The sequence below is a fragment of the Oratosquilla oratoria genome, chromosome 13 (assembly GCF_046742065.1).
Source record: "Oratosquilla oratoria isolate Oo_2021 chromosome 13, ASM4674206v1, whole genome shotgun sequence".
Classification (NCBI taxonomy): domain Eukaryota; kingdom Metazoa; phylum Arthropoda; class Malacostraca; order Stomatopoda; family Squillidae; genus Oratosquilla; species Oratosquilla oratoria.
In genome coordinates this window covers 5625583-5638082 of record NC_134789.1, presented here as the reverse complement: position 1 = coordinate 5638082, position 12500 = coordinate 5625583, and the positions used below count along the sequence as shown (strand labels likewise).

The 12500-nt window shown below is 37.0% G+C and overlaps 1 protein-coding gene across 7 annotated transcripts in view; it reads right to left on the bottom strand.

The window, feature by feature from the left end:
* The window catches only part of LOC143032303 (zinc finger protein rotund-like), a 554050-nt gene that overhangs the window by 196039 nt on the left and 345511 nt on the right, over window positions 1–12500 (bottom strand). For 2 of the 7 annotated variants that reach the window (XM_076196802.1, XM_076196799.1), the window contains exon 1: window positions 11323–12429. The exons of 1 other annotated variant lie outside the window; for it this stretch is intronic. In XM_076196802.1, coding sequence (XP_076052917.1) covers window positions 11323–11409 — 87 coding nt within the window. In that variant the 5' untranslated portion in view covers window positions 11410–12429. Of the gene's footprint in view, window positions 1–11322; window positions 12431–12500 lie in introns of those variants that run through there. 4 more of the 7 variants (XM_076196798.1, XM_076196801.1, XM_076196800.1 and 1 more) reach the window with 3 other exon arrangements.

The window sequence follows — 12500 nt, the reverse complement described above, 5'->3', positions numbered from 1 at the left end:
GGTTGCCAACCACTGGTAGAGTAGATGGTTCAGTCGATAAACGACATAAAAGAAAGATGACATATACCTAATAGAAATCCTCTCTTCTACTAAACGGAAGGCTTGATATGAATGCTATTTTCAAAGATGCACAAATTTAATTCCAGTCACGTGTAAAATAATTGAATGAGCATTATTCACCTATACATCTAGTCCTTTCAGCATCCCTCAAGCATTAAATATTTAACTGAACACTATATTAAGCTTACAGGTTAACTTTAACCTTGTAAATCTTGTTCTGCCGACTTACGCACGAGAGACAGTTCTAAGAAATATATCTTTGTGGGCGAGCAAATGATTCTAAAGTTTCTCAGAATTTCTATGCTTTCTATATAGCTAACAACTTATATGGATTTTCTTTTCACAGAATCAACATCTTAAATCCTTTATGTGTCTAAGTTAAGAGGGGGCTGTAATAAACACACTATTTCACAGAAGAAAAAATATTATCTTACTTAGGGTGGGCATTATAAGTTTTGTAATTGTCACTGTTATCATTATCTTCTTAATCATCATCATTATTTCTGCCCTTAACAACAAGAACTACTGTTATGTCATTATGAAACATTACAATGATAGGTTACAATGACAAAGCATACCAATAGAAAGCTTTCAGGGTCCTTAACAAGGTCGAAAAAAGAAAAGCAAAAGAAACCAATATATGAATAGATAAGTAAATAAATTAATAAATGAACAAATAAAAAATAATAAAAAAAAAAAATTAATAAAAAATAAGATAAATTGCTAAATGAATCAAACAAATTTGTATACAAATATATACAGTACATAGATAAATAAAAGATGAATAACAAATAAATCAACTAATAACATTAAATAAACGATTAAATAACCAAAATGAAAGAGTGAAATCGAAATAACTAATGGACAAACACTACAGCAATTAAAGTATACAAATATACTCATAGATAAGTGAAATATGATTAACAAATAAATCAACTAATGAAATTAAATAAACATTTAAATAAACAAAATGAAACAGATAAATCGAAATAACCAATGGACAGACACTATATCAATTAGCTTAAGCATTCAAGTATTCATCATCGTGAATCACAATACATCAAATTATACCTTACTTTGTCACCTCAACAATGTAATTAATAGAAAATACTCATAACAGCAAAACAATAGTACCCTACTATTATCACAATGTCTATGTTTTCAATTATCTTTATTTCCATTCTTACTACAGTAAATCAGACAATAAATATTTCCGGTGGTGTAGCATAGAGTCACGAATAGAAAATAATTGAATCCTTTCATCGATATTGTGCCCAGATTCCTTTGTCAAGAAGAGCAATATAAGCTACAAGTATGGTAAGAAAGAACTACTTTTTATCACAATGAAATTCAGTGTAACTTTTCTGTATCAATTTTTTTTATAGGATAATCATGCTTATACCACCTTTTAATTTTGGTTAAAAACAAGTGACTTTATCCGGCCTTTAAAGACACTTCTGGACACCAATACACACACACACACACACACACACACACATATATATATATATATATTTATATATATATAGTATATACATATATATATATATATATGTAAACACGTAACAAAGCACCAGCGCTTCTATAAGAGATTTTGTTTTGGTTACCAACTAGTAATTTTATCCCTATTACGGCCACAATCAATCTAACCCAATTTACATGAAAAATGTATTCTAGATAAGATAAGACCCCTTCTAAGTGACCATAGAATTCTAACCACGAAAAAAAAAATTAGGTTGACCAAATTCCTTAGTTTTTGTAACAATATCACTCTTGGCGGAGATGTGATTCAGTCCTAGGAATTTACATACAAATTTGGCCACGTAGATATTTCAAACATCTCGATTGGCTTTACCCTTCCCTTTTCTCTCTCTCCCTTCATCTTCTCTCTCTCTCTCTCTCTCTCTCTCTCTCTCTCTCTCTCTCTCTCTCTCTCTCTCTCTCTCTCTCTCTCTCTCTCTCTCTTCATCTTGCCTCCTTCTCTCCTCCCTCTCTCTCCCTTCATCTCCTCTCCCCTCTCTTTCTTCCTATCCCTATACCCTCTCTCTTTTGCTCTCTGTCTTTCCAGTCTTTCCTCCCTCCCTCTCCCTCTCCCTCTCCCTCTCCCTCTCCCTCTCCCTCTCCCTCTCTCTTTCTCTCTCTCTCAATGTAACTTGACAGTATCCCCTTTATGCTCGGAGTTTACCATGACAGCTGAATAGAAACAACTCAGATTTTAACGAGAATAAAATCTCAGAGGCGCATCACGGGTAAACCTGAAGCTAAGATGACATACTTCTACGAGTACAAGAAAATATACTTTCTTCTTTATACCGCGCAATATGACGTCAGTACATGAGCGTGTGTGCGTGCGTGTGTGTATACGTGTGTGTGTGTGTGTCTGTGTGTATGTGTGTGTGTGTGTGTGTGTGTGTGTGTGTGTGTGTGTGTGTGTGTGTGTGTGTGTGTGTGTGTGTGTGTGTGTGTGTGTGTGTGTGTGTGTGTGTGTGTGTGTGTGTGTGTGTGTGTGTGTGTGTGTGTGTGTGTGTGTGCGTGTGTGTGTATGTATGTATGTATGTATGTATGTATGTATGTATGTATGTATGTATGTATGTATGTATGTATGTATGTATGTATGTATGTATGTATGTATGTATGTATGTATGTATGTATGTATGAATAGCAAAGAGTGAAGACCTCCATTACACGAGGGCCACAACCAGACCTATTCTGACCTTGTCTGACCAAAGTGAGTCGATGAATATTTTTCTCTCAATTTGAGCTTTTCAGATAAATTTCTAGATGGAGAAGTCTCTTGAAAAAAGGAACAGAAAAATATATGATATATAACGTGCTCTTGTATATCGTATATTTCATGACAGTGTATATTATGATAAGCCAAAAATATACACAGATTTTTGTACTGTTTATATTACACGTGAAAACGATGGAATACGTGGAATACGCATTATCAGGATGATGATGATGAAAGACATCAAAGGAATGAAGCTGTCACGAGAGTATTGCCAAGATGGCAAAGATCGTATATTGCCACTTCTGAAGAACGGGTAAAGAAAGAGTGCAAGGAATGCATTTGCGTTGGCCTGTGGCTAAGTCTGGGCCAGTGGGCACACGATCACAGGTTTTCCGAAGACTGGGCATACCCGGAGAGAAGTATAATTCGACCTTTGATTTTTTTTTTTTTTTTTTTTTTTATACGGCCGTCTCAGTACCTTTGTTTCTGCCTCTCCCATACCTAAGTCGGGTTTGTGGTTTAACCGTGGATATTTTTTGCGTGTGGGGGTGGGGATGGTTTCTTGGACCCATATTAACGTTCCATAAGGCTTACGCGACCCTCTCAAGCCACGTTGATTTCACGTGGTCACCCTCTGCCGTCCCGCCTCATCGCTCGAGTCACTTTGAATATCAAACATCCCTTCGTTTGTTTTCTTTTTCTTTTTTAGATAAAGTATAACGTGTTGAAAAATACTTATCAAGTGTAGAAGACATGTAGTGTATATAAATAGCTAACTGATTATTAAAATTATAAATGATGTAATTATCTTTGCAAACTGAAAAGGTAGCGACTTCTGTGGACACTGTGTCCTTTCGCTTCGTCGTTGTTCTATGACTTGGGCTAGATATTACGAAGCACCTCAGCCAGCTTAGAAAGAAATCCAAACGCTTTTGTATAATTGACAGACATGATCAAAGATTCAGGGACACACAGGTCATAAACTAACAGTAGGGATGCTGGGGGGGACGAGGGTGGCGGGGGGGGACTGGCCATGGCATTTGTGCTTTTTCGTTCTGCTTCAAAAGCATCTAGTCCCTCCACGACTTGTCTCGCAGGTCTGATTACCACCTGCAGCGTGGGCCTAAGTGACCAACTCAACAGTCCTCCTCCTCCTTCTCCATCTCTGATCTTACCGTTTGCATTCCTATCTCCTTCTGTTTTGTTTTGTTTTGTTTTTTTACATTACTTGTCATGTTTTAGGCTTTCCCGTCGACCATATACACCTACACACACACACACACACACACACACACACACACACACACACACACACACACACACACACACACACACACACACACACATACACACACACACACACACACATACACACACACACACACACACATACACACACACACACACACACACACACACACACACACACACACACACACACACACACACACAATCATTCTTCTAATTTAAATCCTCAGTTGATCCTTGCCCTTATACTACTTTTTAATATCTATTTCTATGATTTTACCAGCGGAATCAAATTTTGCTCAAACTAATTAAAGCAACTTTATCTATTGCTTCTTACATGATATTTGATTTGTACTTCTCGGCAAAAAAAAAGTTAATATAGATAAAATAACGAAAGACCAATTATATTATATTTTTAAGTAGTCAATCACCAGTTTGTAAAATGCGTTTATTAATCCCTTCAAAAACGTTTATTTCAAATGCACATCTGTTTTTCGAAGCGTTAAATTAAACCCACAATAGTCACTTGAAGTTCTAACACAATATGCAAAGCTCACCATTGGCTGAAAACTGCTCGACACTTCATATGTGTATAGCACCATCCTTATCAAGAAGGACCAAGATTCCATGGTGATATACGAAGTTTACATCGTCCTCCATGGGATAAAAAGGTAATTCTGCATTGGGCTATCAAGACTGACCATTTCGTATACATTAAATCTTTAGATCAAGCCTTAAACTCTGCAACATTGTGGTGATCTCTAAATATTTTTTCAATGGCCAACGCCTAACGATGCAATTCAACTCATGTCTACTGGACGAAACCTTGTTCAGTTCAATTCAAAAGTTCAGATTGGAGTCCGCCTCTCAGTTGAGTAAATCGTTTGCTGTTAGTCACAAAAAATCTGCACAGTGTGCCCAGCAGAAACCCGTTCAGGCAGGAAACTTAACTGTAAGAATGTCTGAAGTTCAAGGGGAAAAAACTGATCTAGCATGCCACGGTAGTGAAAGGACTCCTACTATATAAAAAGTAAATGACTATTGTTAAGTTAAAGCTTCATATATCCTTACTGGGCCGGCGAAGGTTTCCTATGTCCTGACTTAAATCTTCAAAAATAATCTAGTGTTACAGAATGCAAGCTATTTCATTCGACCGCTGAGTCTTTATTAAAAGTGTACAAGTCTTTTGTTAGTCAGAAGACCATTCCTCTGCTGAGTTTTACCGAGTTTTTAATTAGATACGTTCACGCCAGCCCAAGCGTTCTTTTAGAACTGTACCACCTGTTGCATTCTGTTGGATCACAATGCTTGGAGCGCCCAGAGAGTATGTATATATATTCTTTTTTCTCCTTTTTCTAACAATTTCTTGAACGCTCCCACTCTTACTGACGCTTTATACATTCGATCTAGTGACCTTCATATGATTTTATTAAAATTAGAAAAATCCCAGCGAGTAGTGAAAGGGGTAAAATTATCTTCGTTAACTTTTTCACTGTTACTGACACTTTATACGTTTTTTTCTGGCTGCATTCAGGCAATTGAATTCAGGTGAGGTAGAACTCCATCTTCAGCAGATGGATTGATATCTCCTGAGATTAGCTGAAATTGATTCCATTCAGTGTTTTTACCCTCTGACCCTAAAAGCTCTATCATGAACTTTGCTCTTGCACTAATATACGAAATAACAAACTAAAGTTAGATCCTCACACTAAATTGGTTTAGGCTAACTCAATCAACCCCTTTTGAATAAAGGATACCTTAACAGAATTTGTTAGCGGTCAGTGGTTGACACTGCAGAAATATATCATTTAGATAACAATGAAATATATTTTTTGCAAAGTTCAAGTATATGGGTCAAATTCGTGAATTTTGCAATAGCAACGAACTGTATTTATTCTTAATATACTTTATGCTATTAACTCTGTTGTTGTCCTTGTATAAGCTCTTCAGTAATTACCAAAGAAGTTCAACTAAACTCACTTCTCCGTGAGACATAATTGAAAAAATACAAAACACATTTCTCCAGTTCAAAATAAAAATACAAACTAAACGTGATCTTAAGCGACCAAATCCTTTTCACAATGGGATTCAAACCCCAAAAGAAAATAATTATTTGAACTTTGATTTAACAAAGACTATATGATGCTCAATGATACTTAGAACACTAAGGGTAGCTTATCAGGTTCTACAAACCTACTAGTAAGACTACTTGCAATCCTACCTCTCCAACAACATGCTGGTATTCCTTACCTCATAATTTTCTACCGTGCTATTACCCCATCCCATAATTCACCAGAGTGAGAGTAATTATCCATACCCTGTATTTCTCCACCACACCAATAATTCCATTTCCATAATTCTTCATATCATTGTTACATATTTTCAGGTCATAACACTCCTATATATTTATTCAATGATTCACAACTCCATAGATAATAGAGCATTACAAGGGGGTTATCGTTGCTATAAGCAATGGGAAACAAAGAAAATATTCATGAAAAAATAAATGCAAATAAATAATTAGAAGATTTAGAAAGTAAAATCTAGGGTACCAACTGAAGTTATATGAAAAAATAACACGTTTGTGAATACAGATAACAACACAATACCTCAAGAAAAGAATTTTGTTGTTGTCTGATATAAATATTCAGGTATGGAAATGCACATGAATACAAATATACACATATACGTAGCTAAATATATATATATATATATATATATATATATATACATATATATATACATACATACATACACATACATATATATATATACATATACATATACTGTACATATACATATACATATACATATACACATATATACATGCACACATTCGTATCATACACATATACAAACATATATACATATGTGTTCGTTTGTGCGTGCGTGTGTGTGTGTGTGTGTGTGTGTGTGTGTGTGTGTGTGTGTGTGTGTGTGTGTGTGTGTGTGTGTGTGTGTGTGTGTGTGTGTGTGCAAAAAAATGTAAGCTTTTTAAACTGTTAACAAACCAGCACCAGTTAAATAATTTACAAAAGATTTTGTAATAGAAACAAAAATATCACTTTTTTTTTTTGCAAAATGACCAGATTATACATAAAATCATCAAAACGATGGTCATTTTGCAAAGTGACAATGAATATTTGGTCAATTTTTAAAATAACCAAAACAACAGCATTCTGAACTGTATAATACACATAGTGAGTTAACTATGGATGTGAAATTGCTTATGCAGAAACTATGTTGCCATAAACTTCAAAATACCATTGCCAAAATCTTTATTTTCTTATTTGATTTATTAGTCATTTCAATATTTAGAAGTTAGATTCAACTTACATATTGCATGAAAAACTTGCAGTGACATTAAGTCTTTCTTGTACTTTCATTACAATGTTTGTTAAAGAAAGAAGCATTGCGTTTACATATTCTGTTCCAAATAATAAATATATATTATTGACTGTATAATCACTGACTACATTCCTAATATCTCACTGAAACTTGAACAGGTACTTCCCGCGTATATTGTGATTTTTAGTAAATATAATGAAACAAATGTTTCAGCACATGGGATGAATTGATTAGATTAATCAATTCTATTGAGTAGTTTTGTGATGTATTCGGCTTATAAGTACCATTACCTGAACAACAATCACTTCCAAATCCCGAAACTACATATATACACAAATATTTGTCTAGTACGGTGATCACCCACTTGGCGTGTATGTAAATTTAAAGCATGTCAGCTCTATCCAGGAAGGTGATAAATGTCGATCACGATTCAAACACGTTATCCAAGAACACGGTCAACCACACACATAAGGACACACACGAACACACCAATTGTGGACGCAATGAAGTCGGCGGGAATTTTGATCATTACAATAGCGAAGGAATAGAAAGGCTTATAAGGATTGATTGTAGATATCTTATTACACGATGAAAACACAATTTTTTTTCGTAAGACATAAACCGTGTTTCATTTCTTGAACGGAAACATTAAAAAGACTCATAGGGATCCTCATCCGACCCTAGTTTTAATATGGAGCAGCAATGTTGTTTTCCAGTTAAAAGGTGTAAGATTATAAGCATAGAAACAACCGCAGCCAAAAATATCCCCGGTTTAGCATGCAGACCGTATAAAGAAAGGCTAGAAAAACTAGATCTACCTTCTCTAGGAGATAAAAAAGAGAAGTGACATAACTGCTCTGTTCGGAACAAGGAAAGGAGGAGACAGAGTTTACTCTGCAAGTGTTTCTTTCTCCTGAATGGGAGAGTAACAAGTGGTTGTGGACTCAAAGTGAAAAAGACAACGTCTTCGGGATATCAGAAAGAAAATATCTCCTTAAAGATCCATCAACTTCAAGAAATGTTTTATAACAGAAATGATATACTTCAACACTTTGATCAATTCAAAACCCACGTTTGACAAATGGAGAAAATTGAGATGGAAACTTACGTGCATGATAATTTCCTTTGAATTACAATTACGTAACTACGATTATGTTGATACATACACACACACAAACACAAAAACACATACAAGCGAAAATAAACATACATACACAAAAACACGCATAAGCATGCATATACAAATAAATACTTATACAAACACGCACACATAGATGGGGAATATATATATATATATATATATATATATATATATATATATACTGTATATATATATATACATATATATATATATATATACATATATATATACATACATATATATGTGTATATATATATATATATTTATATATATATATGTACATATAGATAGATAGATAGATAGATAGATAGATAGATAGATAGATAGATAGATAGATAAAAGAAAGAGAGAGAGAAACAGAGAGAGAGACGAGATACACACACACACACACACACACACACACACACACATTGGCATTCCCTCATGTATTCGATTTGTCATTTTACAATAAAATTGAAATATTCTTGAGACCCCATGGAATGGGAAGTGTAATATATAAAGGGTGATGTCTGATTTAAAAGAATTTTCGAAAAAAGAATTACACGCTGAATAAAGGAAACTCTATGCAGTTCACTTGGAGAAACTGTGGAGACCAAGTTTCTCTTTTTTTTTAGGGTAAGTGTTTCTCCTTTTTTTATGATTGTTCCTACCCATGGGACAGTCCACTCTTTTTTTTTTTTTTTTTTTTTTGCTTATATGCAGGCACAGCCGCATCCAAAATCTTGGGTTGTCTTCGTGGGAAAGCACTTTTACATGCCTTTACCAAAATCAGACCTGGCTCGATACCATCCGTCATAAAGTAGTAAATAAAAAAAAGGGAAAGAAAGAAATGGTGGAACGTTTAAGCGGACAGTCTTTTGTAGCCTTTTACCTGTTTTTTTTTTTTTTTTTTTTTTTACTTTTTGGGGGTCAAAAAATACATTTAGACAATAAGATGGATAAGCTTGACTGCACTTCAAGTTTAGTTTTTTTCATAATTTCGTTGAATATGAAATAGTAGGATCTGGTTGTATTTTGTGATTTTTTTAATCGGATTTCTTTGTTATTTGAATGATAAGTTTATGTGAGACCATGGCAGCGCACTAAAGGCGACGTGCTGGTGTACTCTGGTTCCAATTTAAACCTTTTTGCTGAGGGCTAATACATACAAATGGGATCTACGGGAAGCTTGGAGACGCTTGATATCTGTTTCAGTGCCTCTGTTTTATGTGTTTGTTTGTTTTATTTATTTATTTATTTATTTATTTTTGGGGGGAGAAGGGAAGTGCCCCGGACTATAACTGTATACTACAAAATATAATATAATATAATATATATACATATATATGTATATATATATATATATATATATATATATATATATATATATATATATATATATAAGCGGAGAGAGAAAAATAAGAAAATTTAGGTTACAGCAGTAGATGATGAGAGTTAATGCCACATTCGGATGAAAATGAAGTTACCTTTTAAGTATCTTGCTCAATATATTTTCTCATTATCCTTACAACCAGCCGGTTTTATTCAGCTGAATGAAGAACTCTGGACTCTAAAGTGTTATCAATTCGGAAGAATTTGAAATGAAGGCGGACAGAAGTGTGTAAATTGTGTGGTGATGGAAAGAACATAAGAGAAAGAGATAGGTAAAATGAAAAGACGAGTACGCAGAACAAATATATGGAACTTAAGTGAAGGAATACAGAAAAGAAATGGAAAGAGAAAGGAGAGTAAGGACACCAAAGGAAAAGTAAAAAGCGAGAATGTCTCATATAACAAAAGAATAAAAAGAGGAAAGCATAACAGTGGCGAAAACAAGAAAAAATGTGAAAAAAAAAATCAAGGAGAGGTAGAAGACCGAAGAAATGCGAGGACAAGTCATTAAATATTCTTCTTTGTGACGATATAGGCAAAAGAAATGAATGATAACGAAAAATAGCTCTTGTCAAACACGGAAGGTCCATTAGGAAGAGTATCTAAAACATCTCGGTTTTCATTGATCGCCAAGACTTCCATCAACCTTCCGGTCTTCGTCAGAAGCCACATCATGAACCATTCAATCATAGATCCTGACCTGTTGTTAACAGGTGACAGCACAAGACGATTTCACACTGAAGCACGATAACACACCTAAAGGCCTGAAGAACATTTATGGGACAAGACATTCTAATTCTGCGATACATTGTGTTTACGTCCTTACGTGAGAACGTGTCATCTCTCAGGAAGGATACTCCATGTTATATAAAGGAGTCTTGAGTCAGGTTACGCTTAGGAAGAGGAAACGGTGACTCCTGCGCTAACTACGAACGCAGTGGTGGCATGCAGAGTGACAAGACAATGGGTGCGCGGTATTCATGTAAATTAATTTGGTAATAATCGAGGCCGCGTGTTCATACAATACGTATTGGACTATTGCCTAGTCCCTCCTCCCCCACGTGCTAGTGTTGTTGTTGATGCTGCTGCCATCTGTGCTTGCCACTGCCAGGTAGGCACTATGTGGCACCCCATTGACCCTATCAACGTTTCGTCTATATTCTTGTTTACATCACACACTCTTAGTACAACTCATTCACAGACTGAATAAAATTCTATTATGGTTAGAAATGGGTTCTTATTGGAGTCTATAGTATATAAAAGCAGAGCGTGACCAGTTCCGCGACGAAGACGAAGAGGCAAGCATGGAAAGAGTCAGCGGGTCCCCGCTCGCGTTTCAAGAACCAGCCGACCTCTTCCATCTCCGGGACCTCATTCGTCCACGTTTGCGCGGACCCCAATCAGATGTGTAGTGTCTTACCTCTTCGATATTGGAGAAAAGCAAGTTGCGCGGGACGGGGAAAGAGGGCGTTGCAGCCGAAGAGTAGTGCATCTTCATGACACTCATGGCATGCGAGGGCTCTCCACCACCACCACCTCACTCCTGCACGCGCTCACTCTCTCTCCTCTCTGCCACGTGCCGCTTCTACAGTTCCCGTCTGACGTAGACACAGGGCCAATACGTGGTGGCAGATAACGAAGGTGTTTCCACGTGGTTCTGGCTGTCACATCCAAAGAGCATCGACTGGTTCCACAGAAACGATGGGTTTGCAACGTTTCGTAAAGATAATAAAGATAATAATAATATGTACCACACACAACAACTGAGTCCCTTATCTTTTATCACTTGATGGGTTCTTGTACAGTTATCAGGGTACGTATATATATATATTTCTCATAGTCTCTCTTACGATCAATTTCGTGATTCAAAAAAGGAGTTCACTCTGTATCAACACACGTACAAATGGACGGCGAACGTTTATCTACACTCGAAAGAGTGAAGGTGCTTAGGCAAAACTGGAGGAACACTGTTTAGGAAGGCATCGTAAGACTGTATCGAAGGCACAACTAGGAACTCGCAACGTTCATCAAGCACATGAAAAGGGAATGGGCGAGAGGGGGGGAAGGGGGGGGGTTGAGTTGCTTACGCGCATACGCACATCACCAAAAGCTGAAAAATCGAGTACCAATCCACACGAGAACTCCAAGCTCGACTGATCAGCACTGTCTGCTTCGGGAGGGCAAGCGGTATCACAGCGCAGAGGGGGGAGGGGGAGAAAGGCGAGGTGAGGGACGCCCAGGAGAAGAAGAGGTACTAGATCGGACGGCGTCCTTACTCGTGTGGCGACGGCGGGGGGAAACCAGAGCGACGTGGCTGGCCCGTGCGACAGTGGCGGGAGCCGTGAGCGGTGTGAGTGAGTGAGTTAGTGAGTAAGGGTTGAGGGTCTCTCGGACGGCAGCAGCAGCAGCAGCGGCGGCGGAGACGGCGGCGGCGGCGGCGGCGGCGGCGGCGGCGGCGGGCGGCTGCAGTCGTGGTAGAGAGGCTGTGACTGTTGTCCTGTCCTCCACGTGCGCGGGGACGATTACGTACACGAAACCATTACGCACACGGAGACTTCACGTACATATAATGGAGACGCTCGGAAGACGGAGCGCATT